The sequence below is a fragment of the Macaca nemestrina genome, chromosome 7, assembly GCF_043159975.1.
Source record: "Macaca nemestrina isolate mMacNem1 chromosome 7, mMacNem.hap1, whole genome shotgun sequence".
NCBI classification, from domain to species: Eukaryota; Metazoa; Chordata; class Mammalia; order Primates; family Cercopithecidae; genus Macaca; species Macaca nemestrina.
In genome coordinates, this window is record NC_092131.1 from 149,956,422 (window position 1) to 149,980,936 (window position 24,515).

At 43.7% G+C, this 24,515-nt stretch overlaps 1 protein-coding gene across 7 annotated transcripts in view; it reads left to right on the forward strand.

Moving 5' to 3' along the window:
- The window catches only part of LOC105490167 (myosin VC), a 107,796-nt gene that overhangs the window by 70,471 nt on the left and 12,810 nt on the right, over positions 1-24,515 (forward strand). For 6 of the 7 annotated variants that reach the window (XM_011755560.3, XM_011755536.3, XM_011755545.3 and 3 more), the window contains 10 exons: positions 268-448; positions 2,742-2,835; positions 4,179-4,242; positions 5,314-5,482; positions 9,676-9,763; positions 11,077-11,175; positions 12,484-12,638; positions 15,703-15,792; positions 18,362-18,512; positions 19,508-19,790. In XM_011755560.3, the coding sequence (XP_011753862.2) occupies positions 268-448; positions 2,742-2,835; positions 4,179-4,242; positions 5,314-5,482; positions 9,676-9,763; positions 11,077-11,175; positions 12,484-12,638; positions 15,703-15,792; positions 18,362-18,512; positions 19,508-19,790 (1,374 nt within the window). The remainder of the gene's footprint in view (positions 1-267; positions 449-2,741; positions 2,836-4,178; positions 4,243-5,313; positions 5,483-9,675; positions 9,764-11,076; positions 11,176-12,483; positions 12,639-15,702; positions 15,793-18,361; positions 18,513-19,507; positions 19,791-24,515) is intronic. The other variant, XM_011755555.3, reaches the window with a different exon arrangement.

Genomic DNA, 24,515 nt, shown 5'->3' on the forward strand with positions numbered 1-24,515 from the left:
TTTTTAACTATTAAGAGTGTAAAAATACAATAACCTCTAAAATTTTCTTCATTGTTAACTACATGTTAACCCCCACATAATGCTTCCTAACTAGCTAGAAGATTTTGTAATTAGGCATTCCTGATTCTGTAGCCGGTAACCGTGAGTGCATAAGTAAACTTGATGTACTTTGTGCACGGCTCTTGTGGGTCTTCATAACTGCCTCCCAGCCGTCCGTACAGCAGAATAAAGGCCATGCAGTTTATTTCCTGACCCTTCCTTTAATAGTGTTTTGGAGAGCCATTTCCAGTCTCAGAAGGAGTGCTACGAAAAGGAGATTGAAGCTTTGAATTTCAAAGTGGTGCATCTAAGTCAAGAAATCAACCACCTGCAGAAGTTATTCAGAGAAGAAAATGACATCAATGAAAGCATCCGTCTTGAAGTGACCAGGCTAACATCAGAGAATATGGTATGGTCTCAGCCAGGGGCCCCAGTCATGGCCATCATACTAGAGATGTTCTTTGTCAGTGGAGTCAAATTCAATTTCTTGGCAGTAAAAGAGTGGATATAAATTACTTTTTCCAGAAGTGAAATAACTCAGTCTGGTGATTAAACTATAAAATGACTGCAGACCAGAGAGCACTCTGATACAAGAGTGTGTGTTCACCACAGGATGGGTGCAGGTGCTGTGATTGTGTGTGTGTGCGTAAGTGTGTATGTTTTAAAGTCTGTATTTAAATCCAGCCCTAACCCCTTGGAAAGTGACCACAAAATTGAAGGGTAGCTCTTGAAACAGGAGTGTGTCAGAAGGCCAGTCCTGCTCATGCTTCAAATCTCATTTTTTTTTTGTTTTTTTGTTTTTTGAGACAGAGTCTCACTCTGTCACCCAGGCTGGAGTGCAGTGGCGCAATTGCAGCTCACTGCAACCTCCACCTCCCGGGTTCAAGCAATTCTCCTACCTCAGCCTCCCAAGTAGCTGGGATTACAGGCACCCACTACCACGCCCAGCTAATTTTGCATTTTTAGTAGAGACAGGGTTTCACTATGTGGGCAAGGCTAGTCTTGAACTCCTGACCTCGTGATCTGCCCGCCTCGGCCTCCCAAAGTGGCATAACCCACCGTGCCTGGCCTTCAAATCTCACCTTTTCAAGGGCTTCCTCTTCCATGACGTGCATTCCTAACCACTGCATTTGTCTCATTCTTTCTTCCAACTCATGCCTACTGGCCTGAAGAAATGCTTTAGGAATCTCCTCACTCAAAAAGCCATCTCTGTCTTAACCCCACACTCCTGTGGCCATCACCCATTTCTTTGGTGAGTTAGTCAGACTTACGAAGACCCTCTAGGCATACTCCCTTCGCACACCTCCCATTCACTGCCCACCACCCCATTCTGTCGTGTGCCCCCACCACTGGCTGACTCTGCCTGCACAGAGCTGAGCACTAAGGGTTCCTTTGCACCCTCATCTTACTGTGTCTCAGCAGCCCCTGGCGATGCTAATCTTGCCCTCTCCGCCTTGTTCTCTCGGCTTCCAGGATGCCCAGCTCTCCCAGCATTCTTGTCCTGCCTCACTGGCTGCTGCTCCCCTACTTCCTTACTACCCTCTCCTCTCCCTAAACTGGGAGTGTTAGGAAATCTCGGGGCTGTAGCAGCAGTTGAGGACCAGGGGTGGACACAGGGAACAGTAGTGGGGGACCTTTACACCTTTGTTTTTTCCTTGGATGAAATTTCAATGAGGAATTTGCAGTGAGACACAATTGCACAAACAAGTACAGATGCTCCTCAGCTTACCATGGGGCTATGTCCCAATAAACCCATCATTTGCTGGAAGTATTGTATTGTAAGTTGAGAATGCATATAATACACCTAACCTACCAGGCATCGTAGCTTAGCCCAGCCTGCCTTAAACGTGCTCGAAATGCTTACATTCGCTTGCGCTTGGGCAAAATCATCTAACACAAAGCCTATTTTTATAATAAAAGTGTTGAATATCTCATGTAATTTATCAAATACTATACTGTGAAAGTGAAACACAGAATGGTTGAATGGCTGCTTGAAGTACGGTTTCTACTAAATGAGTATCACTTTCACACCATCACAAACTCAAAAAATAGTAAGTTGAGCCATCGTAAATCAGTGGCTGTCTGTATTCTTCATTTAGACTTCGGAGGCCTGGATCTCAGCCACTCAGTTTTAAAATGAGCATGTTTATAAACTTGGGGAAGGAAAAAAAAAAAAACAACCCTGTTTAACCTAACTGCGGGTAGAGGCAATAGACGTGTAAGGAAATATACAGATAGGGACAAAGGATTGAGAAACTTACTGGGTGATTTCAGACCTCTACTAACAGAGCAGTGCATGTCCTGGAATTCAAAAGTTGCAGTGGGACCCTTTGAGATGGCTTTTCCTGTTCCTAGATGAGGAGATGATGGCTCTGGGCTTGGACCAAAGAGGTCGGCTGCCATTTCTTCACCTAATTCCTTCCTCAACTCAACACAGGATTTCTATACATGTACGCATCCTTCTCTTGCTATCGTAGCTGTATGAGAACTGCTTCCTCTGAGCATACTGGTATTTCCTGAGACTATATAGGTTTTGAGGTTAAAAAAAAAAAAGAATGTTAATCCAGTCTAATGTCGTGGCTCTCTTACACAATTATATGTTCCGCAGGCTGAATGCCAAGACAGTTTAGTTTGCTTCTAATATTTTAAAGTTCATAGATCAAAGTATTTTATATTCTAATATTTCTAATTCTTCTCTAAAGATGATCCCAGACTTTAAACAGCAAATTTCAGAATTGGAGAAGCAGAAGCAAGATCTTGAAATCCGCCTGAATGAACAAACCGAGAAAATGAAAGGTAACTGAAACCGTCATGAACCTGCTTGTAGAAAATGGTTTCCCATACCCAGGAAGTGACACTGAAATGTCCTCGTACTCGGGGGTTTTAAACTCTGGTTCTCCAGGGGGCTGGGCAGGTAACAAATGTGAGAAGGGGGCCAGTTGAAACATATGGGAAGGTATGTAGGACATTTGAAGGAGGTGCAGGCTGAGTGCAGTGGCTCACACCTGTAATCCCAGCACTTTGGGAAGCAGAGACGGGTGGATCATTTAAAGCCAGGAGTTCGAGTTTGAGACCAGTCTGCCAGTGTGTGCAGTATGATGAAACCTCATCTCTACAAACTTTTTTTTTTTCTTTTTGAGACTGAGTTTCACTCTTGTCGCCCAGGCTAGAGTGCAATGGTGCGATCTCTGCTCACTGGAGCCTCCACCTCCCAGGTTCAAGCGATTCTCCTGCCTCAGCTTCCTGAGTATATGGGATTACAGGCACCCACCACCATACCCAGCTAATTTTTTTTTTTTTTGTATTTTTAGCAGAGATGGGGTTTCGCCGTTGGCCGGGTTGGTCTTGAGCTCCTAGCCTCAGGTGATCCACCTACCTTGGCCTCCCAAAGTGCTGGGATTATAGCCAAGAGCTACTGAACCCAGCCCAAAAAATTTTAAAACATAAGTCAGGCATGGCAGTATGTTCCTGTAGTCCCAGCTGTGTGGGAGACTGAAGTGCAAGGACCACTTGAGCCCGGGAGGTGATGGCTGAAGCGAGCCATGATTGCGCCACTGCACTCCAGCCTGGGTGACACAGTGAGATCCTGTCTCTGAAAAAAATACAGTAAAATAAAGAGGCTTCTGCCTCCAAGCTCCAGTGATTGTTGCCCAGTGGGAATGTGAGCCCAGTATTGCTAGAGATTCCTATTTTTAAAGAAAACCCAGGAATCCAGATTTTTATGTGAAATATTACAATTTTTAAATGATGGTTTTAAAATGTTTAAACATTGTTCAGACCAAATAAAAGTTAATCTCTGCCTGGATACAGTTTAAGACAAGCTTGTTCAAGCCACAGCCCATGGGCCACATGTAGCGCAGGACAGCTTTCAAGGAGGCCCAACACAAATTCGTAAACTTTCTTAAAACGAGATTTTTTTGCAATTTTTTTTTCAGCTCATCAGCTATTGTTACTGTTAGTGTATTTTATATGTGGCCCAAGACAATTCTTATTCCAATATGGGCCAGAGAAGCCAAAAGATTGGACACCCCTGGTTTAGGACTTTTAAAAATTGAAAATAATACCAAACCCAAATCAGAATGCAGTGATATGCCCCCCCCCCACTCCTCACAAAGTATTGACAGTTCTTCTTATTATAGGAAAACTAGAAGAATTGTCTAATCAGTTAAATCGCAGTCAAGAGGAGGAAGGAACACAAAGAAAGTAAGTGTAAATATGTGTGTACCTCAAGTTCATGCTCATGTAATGCTTTTCTGAAACTGTAGAATATACCAAGATGTGTTACTAATGCCAAAAAGCCAGATGCTAATTAATATATATGATATATTGCCATTCCAATGGGAAGGAAAAAATATGTGTATGTACAGCACACTCAGCAGCAGCAGCAGCTGCAGCATCTCTGGGAGATTGTTAAGGAACAAACATTGGTTGCCTCCAGGCAGTTGCCTCCAGGCTTGGTGACTGATGCACAGAGGAGGGGAGGACCCGTACTTTTCACTGTATATGTACACTTTTGTACCCTTGAAATGCTATACCATGCATTTGAATAATCTGTTCAAACAACGGATAAGAGTCTGTGAGAGAGAACGGTTTCTATTAGCAGACTATTTAGGGTAAGAATTAAAAACCCATGTCGATGGAAAATCTTCATTGCTAATCCCCCCATTTCCATCCTGACCAACAAAGGGCCTCATGCCCTGGCAGAGCCTTGTGGGGAGAATGTTCTGTTTTTTTGCCAACTTGTTGAGACAGTTATTTTTCCAAAATAATAAATGGACACTTGACATCCCCAAGAGCATCTTTAGTCATGTGACTTTATCAGTAGGATGAGGACCCAAAGTAGTGGAAAAGGAGCAAGGCACCATTTTGGAACTCTTCTCATGGTCTCCCCTCCTCTCTTCTATCTGATCCCTGGCTTTGTGAGTGTCTGATCCCCAGGCTGGTCACAAAGGGGATGACTGCTGAGCTGTCACAGGGTATGGTGGGCGTGGATGTCCCATGGGAACAGTGAGTGGGGCTGGGGTTGGGTGGAGAATGGAACCTCTTATTGGGTGAAGGAGACTAGAGGAGTCCATGGACAATTTTCTGTCCCAGCCAGTCCTGGTCTCTTTTCCTTCCCCCAGAAGGACGCCCCTATTCAAATACTATTTGCTTTACACAGAAATTGGCCAAGGTGTTCTCCCATCTTTGGAAATATCACCACTTGCTATGACAGTGAGTGACTTCTCCATGACGGTCATACTGATACCAGCCATTCCTCCCTCCCTTTCTCAGGGCCATGGAAGCCCAGAATGAAATACATACCAAAGAGAAGGAGAAGCTGATTGATAAGATTCAAGAAATGCAGGAGGCCAGTGACCACTTGAAGAAACAATTTGAAACTGAAAGTGAAGTCAAGAGTAACTTCTGGCAGGAAGCATCTCGGCTCACTTTGGAAAACAGGGTGAGAAGTCTTCTAACTTGGTGATGGAGACTGTCTGTGTGCAAATGATGCTGAAAGGGGGGACGTGCCGCCTAAAGCATATAATTAACATCTATAGACCAAAGGTCCTTCTATCAGAACCGTCTGTTTTCTTATCCCAAAAGACACATGGTCTCTGAGGTTGGCTTTGGGAAGGCGTTGGGGACTTACAGGCCTCAGAGACTTATAGGCCAGCCTGGGGAGGGTGAAGGAGGAGAGACAGTGAGGTGCAGGCCGTGGTTCCCCAGCACTATCAGTGGACGGCACCATCCAGGATGGAGTCACCATGCTGTGGAACACACTGAGGCTAGCAAGGCCTACGTGTGAGCGCTTTACCCAGCAAAACTCACCCCATATGAGTGCCCATGCTTTCTTCTCAGCGGGTGGCCTTCCCACAATTTTAAGAGTCAAAATGTTCTTCTATGAAATGATCGTGATGTCGATGGAAGGCTTAGCAACTTTTTAAAAGTGTTTAAGGTCTTTTCTGAGTTTTAAACGCCCTTACCAAAATGAAATTGGGTAACTGTACGTCAAGTCCCAGCAATGATTTTGAAATTGTGATGCTGTATGGAACCCGGAAGACTGAGAAGTGCTGAAGTGACAGGTAGGCCACTTTCCTAGGAGCTGAGACCCTCTTGGGCCCCTTCAAGACCTGAGAGCTTCCAAGAGGGTGACCCAGGAGGGCTGACGAGTCCAGTGGGTCAGTGTGGACATGCCCACGTGCCCTTCTCCCCGCTGACAGGGCCCCTATTTCCAATCTCACAGGAAAAGCCTGTTGGAGGAAAAACACATTTTGGGTGTCAGGGTTTAACTCTGAAGAATGGTTACATCCAAAAAGAGACATTCCAGGAGTTTAACATTTAATAGGAAGTAACAAATTCCAATCAGTGGCACCTACATGATGGCTGTCTTTTCTGAGGTGGATATGACTTTCTCGGAGACTGGAATCCTCATATTACACCAGAGAAGCAACCACCTGCCGTCCATGTGTGTGAGGCTGCCTTGCCTTGCCTTGCCTTCTGTGGGCCCCTGGGATCTCAGTGGAGCCAGTGGTCAGGGAGAAGCTACATGGGTGGGTCATGCATGTGCTGCGCATGTCATCCCACTTGATCCTTTACTCTGACTGTCCCAGTGCATTGTGATTTATGAGTTCGTTCCTGGTGCCCCAGAGCACAGCCCGGTCCTGGTGCCCTCTTCTGGAGCTCCTCTGAGTGTCTGGCTCTGCTCCCCACAGGTGTGCTGAGCTGGGGAGCCGACAGGCCTGACATGTTCATTTCCATAGCTCTTTCTGAACCCGGAGTAGCCTCACGGTTACATATAAGCAGAGGGACATACAACAAGAGTATCATCTCTATACATTAGCCGGCGGATTCTACCCACAGATGAGACCTGATCTGTATTAGTTTGCCAGGGCTGCCGTGACAAATGACCACAAACCAGGTGCCTTAAAACAACAGAAATGTGTTCTCTCCATTATGGAGGTCAGAAGTCTGAAGTCAAGGTGTCAGCAGGGCACACTCCTCCGAAGTCTCTAAGCAAAACCCGTCCTTGCCTCCCAGCTTCTAGAGGGCTCCAGGTCTTCCTTGGTTTGGGGCAGTGTGACTCCAGCCTCTGCCTCACTGCACCTGGCCTTCTCCCTGTCTGTCTCTGTGTTCTTTTCTGTCGGTTATAAGGACATCTGCATTGGATTTACAGCCCACCCTAAATTGTAGTAGCCATCTCTCATATTGACTCTCAGCTTACCACAGCTGCAAGGACCCTATTTCCATATAAAGTCACCACATTCTGGAGTTTGAGTTGGACATGAATTTCAGGGTGACACTGTTCAAGCCACTATGTGATGCTTTGAGTTAAAGAAAAATTTTTTTTGCCGGGCGCGGTGGCTCAAGCCTGTAATCCCAGCACTTTAGGAGGCCGAGACGGGCGGATCACAAGGTCAGGAGATCGAGACCATCCTGGCTAACACGGTGAAACCCCGTCTCTACTAAAAAATACAAAAAAACTAGCTGGGTGAGGTGGCGGGTGCCTGTAGTCCCAGCTACAGGGGAGGGTGAGGCAGGAGAATGGCGTAAACCTGGGAGGTGGAGCTTGCAGTGAGCTGAGATCCGGCCACTGCACTCCAGCCCGGGCGACAGAGCAAGACTTCGTCTCAAAAAAAAAAAAAAAAGAAAAATTTTTTTTTCCAGACTCTTTTGTCACTGAAAAGGAAATTCTTATTAAGAGATTAAAAAAAAAAAAAAAAAAAAAAAAAAAAAAACTTTTAGTAATAATTTCACTATTTATCAAAGAAATTCAAAATTAAAACTAGGTATTATTTTTGCCTGTCAAATTAGCAGAGATCTGGGCCTGGCACAGTGGCTCATACCTGTAATCCCAGCACTTTAAGATGTCATGGCAGAAGTATGACTTGAGGCCAGGAGTTCAACCAGCCAGGGCAATGTAGCAAGACCCCACCTCTACAAGGAAAACTTTTTTTTTTAACTAGCCAAGTGTGGTGGTGCATGCCTATAGTTCTAGCTACTCAGGAGGCTGAGGCAAGAGGACTGCTTGAGCCCAGGAGGTTGAGGCTACAGTAAGCTATGATCACACTACTGCACTCCAGCCTGGGTGACAGAGCAAAACCCTATCTCTAAAAATACTACTACTACTAATAATAATAATTAATAGAGATGCTGCTGGAGAGAACATCTTGAAATGGGCACTGTCATACATGGTTGCTGGGAATATAGATTGGTATAAACTTTCTTGAGGGCTTATTTGAAGGTATGGCTCATGAACCTTTGGAAAGTACATTCCCTTTGACTCAGTAACACAACTTGTAAGGTTCTATCCTAAGTAAATACTTGAACATGTGGACCAAGATTTTTGTTCAGAGTGATCATCATAGTGTTAATAATCAGAGAGAAAAAAAAAAGCAACCCAAAGGAATCAAATGCATATCTAACAATAGAGCAAAGGTTAAATTGTTGTATGATATAGTATGACTTGGCTGTTAAAATGATGGTTTGGGTATATTATCAATGACATGGGAAAATGTCTGCAGTATAACTAGAGAAAAATGTAGGATTTGAAATTTTGCATGTAATATGATCCCAATTTTATAAAATGTACATTCACCATATTGGGAAAAAAGGAATGAAATCAATATGTTAAGAGTGGTTTTTTTCCTGAGTTATGGGTTGATGGGTGACCCATTTTATTAGATATATTATAAGATGGGCTTGAATTGGAGGGAAGAAGCTCTACTGACACCTCCACTTCTAAAGTCCATAGAGTTCCTAACATGTCTAGCCAGGGACACAGAATGGTGGCAGGGAGAGAGGTGGCCGCACAGAGTAGAAACAGCACAATGTCCCTTGGCCCCAAGAGTCCTTAGAGGGCACACAGCTGCAGTGACCCTGCATGGTGGGTCTTTCTGGGTCAGAGAAGCCTGAGTTCTATATGTGTCAAAGGCTCAGATCTGAAAGAACTTAAACACTGTATGTCCTTTATAGGAAGTATTTCTAGGTATCCAAGGACTCTCCTGGTTCTGGAACCAAATTCAGCATGGGCAAGGCCACCTCCTTATCAGGAAGGAAAGGTAAAACCAGGCCCAAATCTCTGAACATTTCTCTGGCTCCAGCTTCTGACATCTAGAAAGCCCATTTTCTCACATTCATATTTTTAAATTCTCTATGATGGGCATTCCTATGTAATAAGAGCAAGATAAATGTAGTGCATGCATACAATAGGATATTATTCAGCCATAAGAATATGTGAAATGCTGATACTTGCTACGGCATGGATGAATTTTGAAAACCTTATGCTAAGCGAAAGAAGCCAGACATACAAAAAACCTATTCTATGAATTTATTTATATGAGATGCCCAGAATAGGCAAATCCGTAGAGACAGAAAGTAGACGAGTGGTTGCTAGGTGCTGGAAGGGTATGAGGAACTAGAGAGTGACACTAAAGGTTAGTTTTCTTTTTGGAGTAACAAAATGTTCTGGAATTAAATGGTGATCGTAGCACAACTCTTGACTACCCTAAAAAACCTTTGAGTTTACACTTTAAGTGGGTGAGTTGTACAGTATGTGAACAGTATTGTAGCTCAATAAAGCTGTTACCAAAAAAGAAAAAAAAAATAGATTAAAGTGCTTCTAAGCTAAATCCTGGTTTCTTTTTATTGCTGTAGGATCTTGAAGAAGAATTAGACATGAAGGACAGAGTGATTAAAAAGCTACAAGATCAAGTCAAGACACTAAGCAAGACAGCTGGAAAAGGTAAGAAACAATACTTGTTTTCTTATTCTTTTGAGCTAAGGCTAACATGCACTCGTTTATTTTCTCTCTGGTCCAAAGCTTATGAAACCCAAAGGAATGATTCTCAAGTGGTAAGGTTTGGGACCTAGTGCTGGGCTAACGAAAAGATCCTTTGGGACAAGAAGACAGCTCCCTCCCGCTCAGATGATACCAGATACGTTGATGTACCTGCGAGAGACATCCTATCATTAATACATGAACCTCTTCCTCTGTTAGCTCCCTTTTGTAAAAAATGAAATTGTGAACAAGTTTTCAATTAACTGCTTGAAATTCACCTTCTCTCCCTGTTACATATGTAGGATTAGTTAGTATCCAAATTTCTATTAGAAAAGTAGAGAGCTAAGAAGCAGACATCCTGAACATGGACTGCACTGCACACATAAAGCATCCTTGTGAGCCTCTGTGAAAGGGACGCTCAGCCCTTCATCCCTCCTTCTGTTTCCATCACTGAACTTTGCCTGTGTTCAGCTCCTGCTCACATTTCTCACTCTTTCATTCCTTATTACTTTTTCCTCTTCCTCCCAGCCTTATTGCCAAGGCTGTGTCTTGTTTGTTCCTTTTTCTATATTCATCTCTTTGAAGAGCGGCTTTATTCTTACTTACCCAACTCTCACCTCAAATTTGAAATGTCCACAAGCAAACTCAGGATCCTTTTCCTTCAGTAATAAATGACAAATGGCAGTCTGCCCCATGAGAGCAGGGCCCAGGTCTGTGCTTCCAGCCCCCGCTGCATCCCCACTGTTGGGATGAATGAACCACCATTCACCACCCTGGCTCACCTTTCAGACTTCTGACCTCCAGAGCTGTACGAGTAAACATTTGTGTTGTTTTAAGCCTCTGTGTTTGCAGTAACTTTTTACAGCAGCCATGGGAAACTAATACAGCCCTCTCAGTAAGGATCATGCACACTGGTACTTTGCACACCACATGTTTCACGAGTCTTCTTTCACAGTAGCATCGGCATCTTGAAGACAAGGCAATATCTAGGATTTCTTTCCTGTTACCATGTGCCGGATACATATCAGGCACTCATAAGGCTCTTCAAAGGATAACTGGGCCTTTTCAGCAGCAGCTGTACTCACTCATGTACTCACAAAGAGGAATCACTACTTGGAGAAATTCTTCAGGATACAATACAGTACAGTTTTAATGTATCTGAAAGCCACAGACATTTACGTGCAAACCAGCCAGAATGGGGTAGGAGAGTAGTCACATTATGAGACCTGTGAAAGCTGCTTTTGTGTATTCAGCTGATTGTTTGCCTCTGTCTACAGCCAATGATGTGCACTCGTCCTCAGGACCTAAGGAGTACCTTGGAATGCTGCAATACAAGAGAGAAGATGAGGCCAAGCTCATTCAGAACCTCATTTTTGGTACTGAAACCTGGAACTCTGGATTTTTGCTTTCTCTTTGAGAATCTGCACATCAGTCAGTGCCAAAGTCCTGGGCAGGGGTGGTCCTTTTTCTACTTTCTTCTTCCACTGCTTCTTACCCCAGCCCAGAGTTTCTCAACCTCAGCACTGTTGACCTGTTAACTCTGCGAATGGTGAGTAACAAAGGATGGAGCAGCATCCTTGACTTCTACTCGCTAGAAGCCAGCAGCAACCCCTAGTGATGACAATAAAAGATGTCTCCAGGTACTGCCGAATGTCCTGTGGGGGCCAAAGCTGTCCTCAGTTGAGAACCATTGCCCTGACCTTTTCCAAATTGTAGGACCAGGGTAGAAAAGAAACATCACCTCATTTTTGTGACTCAGCACAGAAGCCATCATGGAAGTAATTGCGGCTCTGAGCTCCATTTGACTTCCGAGAAATTTCTCTGCAGCAATGTGATGGGGCTTCCCAGCCATGCCTCAGTTACAGGAATGTCCCATGTGCATGCTCAAGATCTGGTGGTCATAGAAACAATCTTACTGCACTGTCTTCACTGTGACCTTCCACGTGGTTTTCTGGCATCGGGAGAAAAATCTGCCTCCCTGTCAGCTGGCCCCAAGATCTCAAAACACAAAGCCAGCATGTAGCCTTCCTTCCTCTTCTGCGAGTGAAACCCCTCAGCTCATGTGAGCACCCCCACCCTTTTCTTTCCCCCCATCACTGGCGTCATACAGTGTGAACCTCTTCTTTGTGCTTCTGTCTTCATGCAGCCAGGGGGACGTCCTTGTTTGCTTATTCTTAACTTTTTTTGTAAGGTTTCTCTCTCCCCTTCATCCCCACTGTGCGTCTCCGCCGCTCTCTTCTCCCCAAGGCCAGCTAGACATCCTCTGCTGCACTGGTGTGTGCCTGCTTTCCCTATTCAAGGCAGCTTCATGTGACTGCAGACGCTGTACTCCATTCTCATCAAAGAGCTTGGAGTAGGGGTGCATGGAACTGGAGTTCCTTTCTTACAATTGGGGTCTGAAATCCAGAGTTTCCACACCAGGGAAAAATAAAGATTCTGTCTCTTGTTCAACCTTTTAAGAAAGAGAAAGTCCTTTGTAAACAAAAAGAGGAACAAGTGGCACCTGTGTATTTTGTGACAAGAAAGGAGCCAGATGGAATTCCTCAAAGAGGAAATAAATCCATATACATTCAGGCACTGCATCAAGCACAGAAAAGCAAACAAGCCCCTGCCCCTAGTCACAGGTTCCTTAGGAGAAGAGTTGACCTGTCAGCTGTAATCCTCATTGGCTGTCTCTGCTTCAGACTTGAAGCCCCGTGGCGTGGTGGTGAACATGATCCCCGGGCTGCCGGCTCATATCCTGTTCATGTGTGTGCGCTACGCAGACTCTCTGAATGATGCCAACATGCTGAAGTCCCTCATGAACAGCACCATTAATGGCATCAAGCAGGTGGTTAAGGTAGGAAGTGCCTTTGACATTGGCCCTTGGTATCACATCTATGGGAATGACCAGATGCCCAGTCTTTGCCCCTCCTGAGCCTCCCGTGTGTGGTGAGACGCCTGATTCCTCCCTCCCCACTATTGAAGGGAGCCACACTGTTAGGAAAAGATAAATGGATGAGCAACTGCCATAGCCCTCAAAGCCTTACCGGCGAGACTGCAACCTGGTAGCCACTGCCCCCACCACTGCTATCCCCTTAGGGTGTGAACTTATCAGCTGTGAGGGGTATATGTTCTATCTCTGTAACAAGGGTAAATCATGAGAAATGAAAAGGAATGAAAAATTACTCCTCTCTTCCCTTGGCAATTATATAATTCTTCTTCCTAAAAGCACATTGTGTATTTTTATTCCTAGTCCACAAATGAAGATGAACTGTGTATTAGTTAGGTTAGTTACTTAGTAAAGTTAAGCTATTGTAGCTATAAGACACCTGCCGCCTCCCTTTGCCCAATATACAGTTTCTTAAAGAAGATGGAGGATTGTTCTTTGCTGATAGCAGTTCCATAATGAGCCATCTAGGTTGGAAGGTGGCTCTGTTCTATATGATCATGCAGGGACCCAGGTTCCTTCCAACTTGCTGTTGTCCATTCCCTAAGTCAGTGTCCTTATTGGAATGATTGGACAAGCAGGCAGCCAGCAGTTTACCACTGGGCGAGAGGGAACCTACCATAGGACATAGACCATGTGTGTATGGTGTACGTATCAGAAGTCACCAACTGAACTCTTATGAGCAATCATCTCTTCATGGTGTGACAAGTGGATAATGATCAAAAATGACAATGACAAAGGGCGGGATTTTGTGAAGGCTAACTTAACAGTAACACAAAGTTTATTGCTAATTTCCTTTCCAACTGAAACATAATCCTAAAATCATTCTTAGCATGCTGATTATTTTTCCTGGAAACTCCATAAATGATCAATGAGTAAATAACTGTATCTAAGCGTTGAAGATTTTTGTAAACAGACCTGGATCCTTGCTTACAGGGATAGTTACTTTGTAAAAAGAGTTCTCTGGTAATGCTTAGCGCATGCTGGAATCTTGGGTGTGGGTAGGGTGGTTGACTTAGCTCTAAGCCAGACCTGATGCTACCCTGAGTGTGGAAATTCCATTTGCCACAGTGGAGTTAGTACAAAAACCTTCTCTCTTTCTAGGAAATGACCAGTTTACAGTTATGTTAAAAAGTACTCGTTTCTGGGAATTACAATGTACTGATCCATATTGGAAGGGGGCAAGAAGACATAAGTAACACTAAAATAACTGTTTTTCATGCCCCTCCAAAAGAGAAGTGATGTTCGATATTAGGACATATGTGAATTTTTAATTAGGGAGATCCTAACTTATTTTTAGTAAAATATGTGTTCTAAAGAGTAATGAGGAATTAAATTCTTTTAAATACTCTAGGGAAGGTCAGGTGTGGTGGCTCACACCTGTAATCCCAGCACTTTGGGAGGCTGAGGCAGGTAGATCACTTGAGCTCACGAGTTCAAGACCAGCCTGGGCAACATGATGAAACCCTGTCTCTACGAAAAAGACAAAAATTGGCCAGGTGTGGTGGTGTGTGCCTGTAGTCCCAGCTACTCAGGAAGCTGAGGTGGGAAGAACACTTGAGCCCGGCAGGCAGAGGTTACAGTAAGCCAAGATCACACCACTGCACTCCAGCCTGGGTGATAGAGCCAGACCGTGTCTCATAAATAAATAAATAAATAAACTCTAGGAAGAAAGAAACATAAAAACTAGATTTGTGAGATGTCATAGTATAGTAATTCTCCTCTGCTTCCAAAAAGTATCATGAATTCATTATTTATCTGGAGTTAGGAATAGAAAATTCACATTTGTTTGGTGCTGGATACTTTATAGTCACCGTCTTCACAGGAGCCACCACAGTGTTTTTGGAAGGGGCTCCCATAAATTGATGTTTTCCTCCTGTCCATATTTGCATAAATTGGCTTTTCTTAAGACAAGCTGGTATTGTGTTCCAGCACAGGACACAGAGTATTTGCCTCCCCTTGATGCTCTGGGGTGTTTAGCCAAATATTCATAAACCAAGAGACGCATGGCATGAGGACTGTAAGACCCCTTTCTCACCAGCATCTTCAGTCTCAACTTCTCCGTGGCCCCCTCCCACTGCCTTTGCATGTGCCCAGGACCTGCCCCTCCCCACCTCCAGCACACAGCAGTTACAGCGATGTGCCCACATACCCTCTTTAGCCACTGTTCCTTTCCCTCCACTCCGGACTGCCAAAGTGCTTAAACTAGTGGTCTCCACCAGTTCTCTTTGTCACTCCTTGCAATCTGGCTTCTAACCCATCACTCTACAGATAGATCACCAGTAATTCCTCTTACTAAAACCAGCGGTGTTTCTTTACTTTTTATTCTCTTGAAATTGACCAAAGCATTAGCACCATCTCCTTGAAAGCTTCCTCCCTTGTCTTTTAAATCCCAGGATTTTCTCTGTTTTCCTCTTCCCCCTCTGATCACTGTACCTCTGCCTTCGCTGCTTGTTCCTCTTCTTCCTGCCCTGTAAGTGGAGGCCTTCTCCCCAGCAGTCCTAGTCCTGAGCTCTTGTCTCTCCACCCATTTCCCTCAAGGGCTAGACCTCCTGCCTCTCTGAGGTTTCCTCAGCTGCTCTGCCTCCCCATCCTCTCTCTCCATCCCCTGAGCTTTGTAGCACAGTCTACAACCATTGTGTGGGTACTTGACCACCTACTAAACTCTGTCCTATCTATCTTCCCAGTGAGAATGTGAACTTAGGAGAGCAAGAAGTGAAACTTACACTGCTCATGCATTCCTTCAAGGCCGCTTCAACTTCATAATGAGCGACACAACCTGTACAGAAACATGTTACAAACTGTGACCTAAATAAATATAAGCTCTTATCATTATAGTATGAATTAGATAAAGGCTTTAGTGAATAAAAGAAAAATTAATTTTGGTCAAAAGCTACAAATAACCAAACAGGTAAGATGCTCAGAGGTACAAATAATAATTAAGTCCAATTCTGTCTTTTCTTATTTTTCTAAGGAACATTTAGAAGACTTTGAAATGCTGTCCTTTTGGCTTTCCAACACTTGCCATTTTCTCAATTGCCTGAAGCAGTACAGCGGAGAAGAGGTAGGGGGCGCTCACCTGCTTGTTTTGTGCTGACAGCCAGTCTAGAACCGCCTGAGCCAGAGCTCAATAGAGCCTCTATTCTCTTCACCCAGGAGGCCAACAGCGCATTATCTGTTGGACTCTTGGGTATACACCACAGGCAAGAGACTTCTGGAAGCAGCTTAGATTTTGGGCACGGTACTAGGCCTCCTAGGTTTCCATTACTTTTATATCAATAGGTAGATAAGACGAATTTTAAGTTTCCTCCTGGTTGTAAGACGTTTAGCATTATGACTCCAAAATACAGCCCTTGGTTTAAAATGCCTGTTTCTTCACAGCTGTTCTCTCTACAGGACCCTGACTGTTCCTCCATAATCTATAAATATGTTTCCTTTGCCATTCCGACTCTGCTTCCAGGAGGCTGATGTCATAAAAGAGTTCTCCACCTTCAAGTACTTGCAGAGAAAAATTTCATTGAACTAAAATAACAAAGTGGCTTTCAGGGTTTTCAGTGCTCTCTAAAATGGCTGTACCATTTCACAGCCCCACCGGCAGTGTATGATGTTTCCAGTGTCTCATACCTTCACCAACACTTGGTATTGACAGACATTCTTATCCTTTACCAGTGTCAGGGTATAAAATTATATCTTGTTGACTTAAATTGCATTTATTTGGTCACTAGCGAAGTCAAGCATAATTGTATATGTTTATTGGTCATTTGGGTTTCCTTTTGAATTGCCTAGTCACATCCTTTCTTTCTTTTTCTTAGGGTTGGTGTTTTTGTTATTGATTTGTAGGAGGTCTTTATATCATATGGATAGACTGTAGCTTCACTTCTGATTTTCTTTATGAAGTCCCTTGTCACACAGTTTTTGAATTTCAATATGCTTAAATCTGTCAAACCTGTTCTTTTATGATTTGTGTCTTGTTCAGAAATTCTTCCCCGCCCTGAGATCATGAAGATACTCTCTTCTAAACTTTTGTAGTTCACCTTTAGAGTTGACAATTATGTTTTTACCTATCCAAAATTGATATGTAAGGTAATGATCTAATATCCTCTTCCATAAAGATAAACAGTTGTCCCAATGGAAAGAAGGTAAAATAAAATATAACAGTAATCTGACTAGTACTATAGAACAAAAGGAGAAGTAAAGAAAATCCAACCTCTGACTAAAAAGAATACCAAAACAGGAGGAGGCACAGACTAGTCCATTTACAGCAAACTGGTATCTGGGAGACATTAGTGGAAGAATGCCTTATTCAGCACTGTTTTATGATCCTTTCTTTGCCCCCTTCAGCCATGTATAGAATGTTCTTTTCCCTGTCTGACTGCTTTTTCAGTTACCATATTTTTATTTCTAAAATCTCTCTTGTTCCTTTTCACCTCTGCCTCTTACCACAATGTCCTATTCTTTTTTTTCCTCTCTTTCTTTTTTGAGATGGGGTCTCACTCTCTCACCTAGGCTGGAGTGCAGTGGCAAGATCTTGGATCACTGCAACCTTCGCCTCCCATGTTCAAGCAATTCTCCTACCTTAGCCTCCTGAGTAGCTGTGGCTACAGGCATGCACTACCATGCCCAGCTAATTTTTGTATCTTTAATAGAGATGGGGTTTTACTATGTTGGCCAGGCTGGTCTTGAACTCCTGACCTCAAGTGATCCGCCTGCCTCAGCCTCCCAAAGTGCTGGGATTACAGGCGTGAGCCACCATGCCCAGCCCCATAATGTCCTATTCTTAATTTTTTCTTTTTCTTTAGTCTCTTTGAACATGTTAAACATATTCCATTAGTTCACTTAGGCTACTATAACAAAATACCGCAGGCTGGGTGGCTTCAACAAGAGATTTATTTCCTCAGAGTTCTGGAGGCCAAACATCTGAGATCAGGGTGCCAGCATGGTCACTTCCTGGTGAGGGCTCTCTTCCTGGCTTGCTAACAGCCACTTTCTCCATCCCTGTGTCCTCACAGGACCTTTCCTGGGTGCATGGGTCAGGGAGAGGGAGAGAGAGGGCAAGCTCTCTCTGGTGTCTCTTCTTATGAGGACACCAATCTTATTAGATCACGCCACTATCCTCATGACCTCATTTAACCTCATTACCTCCCTAAAGGCCCCATCTCCAAATACAGCGGGGGTTAGGGCTTCAACGTATGATTTTTAGGAGGACACATTCAATCCATAACACACACTTTAAAATATTTCAACTTTGTACCCTATAATTATCAGGTTATGAATCTCATTTATTGTATCCACTTACCTCTTCGTAGCAGTGTGTTTCCTTGGATGCTCTGCAGTTTTGTTTCATTTTCCTATACGCTTCCATGGGCTTTCTATGAGCTTTTCCACTTAGTCTGTAGGTTCCAGGGACAATGTTTGTAGGGAAGTGGGTAGGACAATGATAGTGTGACAGACTGGGATCATATAGGAAATCAGTGCAATTTTTCTCTTATAGAAGGTACATGCTACCCCAAGCATCATGAACTCATTTGATATAAATCAGACATTAAGTTTTAAGGTAAAAGAGTTATAGTAGCTGATTATTAATTTCCTACATGTTTGTATTATTCTAATACTTTGTTTAAAATTACTTTTAGGAATTCATGAAGCATAATAGTCCACATCAGAATAAGAATTGCTTGAACAATTTTGACCTTTCAGAATACAGACAGATTCTCAGTGATGTGGCTATACGAATATATCATCAATTTATTATCATAATGGAAAAGAATATCCAACCAATAATAGGTAAGAAGAGAATTGATCACCAAAAAATATTTATAGTAACATTAAGACTTTTTAAAACATAAACTTGGTATGTGTAATGTGTGATTATGTGTAACATTGTTTAAAAAGTCAAGGAAATATAATCATGTATCTACCTTTTAATTCTTTGCTTGCTTAAAATGATTCCCTAAATAATAGTAAGCTGTTAGTAACTTTCTTTCTGTAAGGATGATTTATCCTGAAGGAAAAAACTTGGGGAAACTTCTACTACTGCTATTATATGTGGTACTTCTACTTCTTGGCTTAGCCAAGTATTTTTGAAATCCTAAAGCCCCATTCGAATTCTTGTATACTTTCCTTAATTTCCTGAAATTTAAATACTTTAGGCTTTAATGCCCAGGCCATGAGTTGTCACGCTAACCGCCTTTCTTTCCTGTGAGGCTGAAAAACGTGCTGCTTCAAACCTAGAAGACAAGCTGCAGCCCCGCTGGAAACAACCGTCCATTCCTACCCCCGACACACACCCTGCTGTCCCAAACCCTTGATTCTTTTGCTTTCTCTATCACAAGTACATTCACTGACTCTTGTAGAAAAATGTCCCATCTCCGCCGGGGGCGGTCGCTCAAGCCTGTAATCCCAGCACTTTGGGAGGCCCAGACGGGCAGATCACGAGGTCAGGAGATCGAGATCATCCTGGCTAACACGGTGAAACCCCGTCTCTACTAAAAAATACAAAAAAATACCTGGGCAAGGTGGCGGGCGCCTGTAGTCCCAGCTACTCGGGAGGCTGAGGCAGGAGAATGGCGAGAACCTGGGAGGCGGAGCTTGCAGTGAGCTGAGATCCGGCCACAGCACTCCAGCCTGGGCGACAGAGCGAGACTCCGTCTCAAAAAAAAAAAAAAAAAGAAAAGAAAAGAAAAGAAATATGTCCCATCTCCTGAAACAAACAGAAGAGCGTCGGAACGTTCCGTGTGTCTCTCCTGGTGTGTCAGCACAGCCTCCCCGTCTCTCCGCAGTGCCAGGCATGCTGGAGTACGAGAGCCTGCAGGGCATTTCCGGCCTGAAGCCCACAGGCTTCCGGAAGCGCTCCTCCAGCGTAGACGACACGGACGCCTACACCATGACCTCCGTCCTGCAACAGCTGAGTTACTTCTACACCACCATGTGCCAGAACGGCCTGGACCCCGAGCTCGTGAGGCAGGCGGTGAAGCAGCTCTTCTTCTTGATCGGGGCGGTCACGCTGAACAGCCTCTTCCTGCGCAAGGACATGTGCTCCTGCAGAAAAGGGATGCAGATCAGGTAAAACTCATAAACCGCCACTCACGCAGAGAGGCCGGCGGAAAAGATACTCTTAAAGACCGAGGCCACACACGCCTGACCCTCCTTGCTGTGGCGTCAAACCCCTGTTTAGGCCCTACTGCTGTAGGGATATGCGAGTCACCCTAAGAACCCCGGGATGCTGGCGCCCAGGGCCTACTCCACTCGCGCCACACCCTGCCAATTTGATACGCTGGCCTAGCCGCTTTAACCGAGAACCAGTAAATGTGTATCTTAAATTCTGGCCCTCTAGGGTGGTCATGCACTCAACCAGTAGTGACCACCTTCTCTGAATAGCACTGCCAGGTGGAGAACACAGGAAACAAGGAAAAGTCGATAAGATCCCTGCCTTTGAGAAGCTTCTGAATAGCTAAATAATAATTAAAGGCAACTATGATTAAATCACAAACAAGTGGTGCAGGAAATGTATCAGAGAGGAGAGAGATTACAGATGGAACAGTTGGGGAAGCCAGAGAGTTGTGCCTTGAGTGATAAAGGAAACGGAGAAGAACGTTCCAAGCAGGAGTAATGGTCAGAGGCATTGTGGGGAGTGACTGAGAACCCCTGCTCAGGCTGCTTGTGGAGTAAGCAGAGGCTGGTGTGGGGAGCAGCAGGACCAAGGTAAAGAGGTAGGTTGAATCTACACTGGGAGGGTCTGGAATGCCAGGCTAAGGCATTTGGAGTTCATCCCGAAGACTTGGTAATCTAGTTTTGAGGTGTGTCTACTATCTCTTAATTGAGAGACCATGGTCCCTGAGCTACTATTTGAATTAACACTGATCAAGTGATTGGAAAACACGTAATATAGGATAGATATTTAAGTTTCTTATGGTGTGTGCAGAAATTTGATACCTGTATCTGTTATGAGAACCTGGGGTAGTGATGATGGTAATGATGTAAGGGAAGGTGACAAAGAAAGTATGTATCATTATGCTACGTGAAATAAGCCAGGCACAGAAAGACAAACATCAGATGTTCTCACTTATTTTGTGGGAGCTAGAAATTAAAACAATTGAATTCATAAAGATGGAAAGTAGAAGGATGGTTACCAGAGGCTGGGAAGAGTAGTGGGGGGCTGGGGAGAGGTGGAAATGGTTAATGGTTACAAAAAAGATAGAAATAATGAATAAGACCTACTATTTGATAGCACAACTGGGTGACCATAGTCAATAATAACTTAATTGTATATTTTTAAATAACTTAGAGGCTGGGCGGAGTGGCTCACGCCTGTAATCCCAGCACTTTGGGAGACCGAGGTGGGTGGATCACCTGAGGTCAGGAGTTTGAGACCAGCCTGGCCAACATGGTGAAACCCCTCTCTACTAAAATTACAAAAATTAGCTGGGCGTGGTGGCACGTGCCTATAATGCCAGCTACTCAGGAGGCTGAGGCAGGAGAATTACTTGAACCCCGGAGGCAGAGGTTGCAGTGAGCCGAGGTTTCAGTGAGTCGAGATCACACCATTGCACTCCAACCTGTGTGACAGAGCAAGACTCTGCTCTATCTTGCTCTAAAATAAATAAATAATTTAAAAGATAAAATAACTTGGAGTGTCATGGATTGTTTGTAACTCAAAGAATAAATGCTTGAGGAAACAGATACCCTATTATCCATGATGTGCTTATTTCACATTGCATGCCTGTATCAAAACTTTTCATGGGCCAGGCACAGTGGCTCACGCCTGTAATCCCAGGACTTTGGGAGGCTGAGATAGGCAGATCATTTGGGGTCAGGAGTTTGAGACCAGCCTGAGCAACATGGTGAAACCTCCATCTCTACTAAGAATACAAAAAAATTAGCTAGACCTGGTGTTGTACACCTGTAATCTCAGCTACCCATGAGGCTGAGGCAAGAGAATCACTTGAACTGGGGAGGCAGACATTGCAGTGAGCTGAGATCACACCTCTGCACTCCAGCCTGGGGAACAAAGCGAAACTCCATCTCAAAAAAAAAAAAAAAAATTCATGTACCCCATAAATATATATACCTACTATGTACCCACAAAATTTTTTTTAAAATTTAAGTATCTTAAGTCAAAAACTAAATGTGAGAGGCATCCCTTACACCTTTTTAGCATTAGTGAAACTTTGGAGTTGGAGTCAATCCCCATAGACCATTCCCACAAATTCCCATGACAGCAGGGCATGGTTTTCAGATAGGAAGGGGTATTCAGAAGGACTAGTCTTTGCAGATCTTTATGTCTTCATTAAGAAATGAAAGAGTTATGTTTATTTCACAAGCTCCAAACAGATATCCTGTAGCCCTCTGTAGCTGGTTTCAGCCCTAAAGTAAAGCCACATCAGAGCCTTTCTTAAACTCAGTTCTCACTCCATCAGTGGATCCCCCAAGACTGAGTAGAGACATGAATGAAAAGGATCATGAGGGAGATCCATGACTCTAGGTCTTAGAACAACTTCTTTGAGGATAAACACCTGCCCCCCAGGTACCCAGTACTTTTTCCCTTCCACCAGGTGGAAGTGGCCATCAGAGAAGTAATGCTTTGATAGTGTTTTGCTCTGAGGAGCACGTGCATTTTAGTGGCTTTCATTTAGTCATTTGGATATTTGTTAATTGCCCACCGCGGCAAGACCTACAAAGAATTTGCAGTGGCTTTACAGTGAAAACATAAGCAATAAAATAATAAAATATGAACCCAAGTAGAAAACTAGAACCGGCCAGGCACGGTGGCTTTTGCCTGTAATCCCAGCACTTTGGGAGGCTGAGGTGGGCGGATCACAAGGTCAGGAGATCGAGACCATCCTGGCTAACACGGTGAAACCCCATCTCTACTAAAACTACGAAAACATTAGCCAGGCGTGGTTGTGGGCACCTGTAGTCCCAGCTACTCGGGAGGCTAAGGCAGGAGAATGGCGTGAACCCGGGAGGCGGAGCTTGCAGTGAGCCGAGATTGCACCACTGCACTCCAGCCTGGGTGACAGAACGAGACTCGGTCTCAAAAATAAAAAAGAAAAGAACACTAGAACCAAAGAAAATTAAAATGTAAATAGCAGGCAGAGTAGCTTGAAAACTGGCTCTGGGCTTCCTGGCTGCCAGGACAAAAAGCAAAACATGATCAGCTCTTTAGTTTTATTGGGTATCATGAAGCAGAGTGATTCCTGGGAAGAAACAAAGATTTTTTCCTAGTACCTAATTATTTTTTGTTCCTAGTCACAAATTACAAAACTAATGCCTCACATGGAACATTATCTCATAATCACCGCACTAACATTTTTACAGCAATTTCCATTGTGGCTGCTTTGCCCAGTGTCTCATGGAGACAGTTCTGTTAAAAACTAGAATAATGCAGGCTGAGGAGATCTGGGAGAATAGGAAAGGCACGGATTTGAGTCTTGAAGAACAAGTCAACAGACCAAAGTCAACAGACCAAGAATTATAGAAATGAGCACATGATGAAATGATGGAAAACTGAAGGCAGAATATGAACAGCCCCTTTGAATGAAGCATGCCAGGAATGATGGAAAAATTGATTAGAAAGAGAGTGGAATGCGAGGGTGAGAAATGCATGGTTTATTTTTATTGTTTGTTTCTTTGCTTGTTTTGAGATGGAGTCTCACTCTGTGGGTGAGTGCAGTGGTGCACTCCCAGGCTGGAGTGCAGTGATGCAGACTCCGCCTCCAAGGCTTAAGTGATTCTCCCACCTCAACCTCCCAAGTAGCTGGACCCACAGGCGAGTGCCATACCTGGCTAATTTTTTGTATTTTTGCCTAAGACAGATTTTTGCCATGTTGCCCAGGCTGGTCTTGAACTCCTGAGCTCAAGCCATCTGCCTGCCTTGGCCTCCCAAAGTGCTGGGATTGTAGGCGTGAGCCACCGCACCCAGCTGAGAAATGCATCAGCAGAAGCTGCCACTACAGATTTTTTTCTTCAACAGGTTTGAGTTATGAATTCAATTGCTTTAATAGCTGTAGGACTCTTCAGGTTATATATTTGATCTTAGGTGAGTTTTGGTAGTTTGTGATTTTCAAAGAATTGGTCCATTTCATCTAATTTGTTGACTTTATGTGCATAGAACTGTTTATAATATTTCCTTGTCATCCTTTTAGTTTCTGCAGGATTGGTAGTGATATTTGTCTTTCATTCCTGATACTGGTAATTTGTGTCTTCTGTTTTTCTATTGGTCAGATTTGCTAGAGGCTTATTAATTGTATTGATTTTTTTCAAAGAACCAGTTTTTTATTTCATTGATTTTTCTTTTCTTTTTTTGAGGTAGGGGTGGTCTCACTATATTTCTCAGGCTGGTCTCAAACTCCTGGGCTCACGTAATCCTCCAGCCTCAGCCTCCAAAGGAGCTGAGACTACAGGCATGTGCCACCACACCTGGCTAAGTTTTAGAGATGCAGTGTCTCTATATTGCTCAGGCTGGTCTTGAACTCCTGCCCTCAAGTGATTCTCCCACCTCAGCCTCCTGAGTAGTTGGGATAACTGGCATGAGCCACCACACCCAGAATTTTTTTGTTTTTAATTTAGTTAATTTCTGAGATTGTCTTTGTCATTTCATTGCTTCCGCTTAGTTTGGATTTATTTTGCTCCTCTTTTTCTAGTTTCTAAAGGGAGAAGCTTTGATTATTGACTTTGAGAACTTTATTTTTTTCTAAGCATGTAATGCTATAGATTTTTCTCTTAGCACTATTTTAGCTCCATCCTACAAATTTTGATTTTTTTTTTCCATTTTTGTTCAGTCCTAAA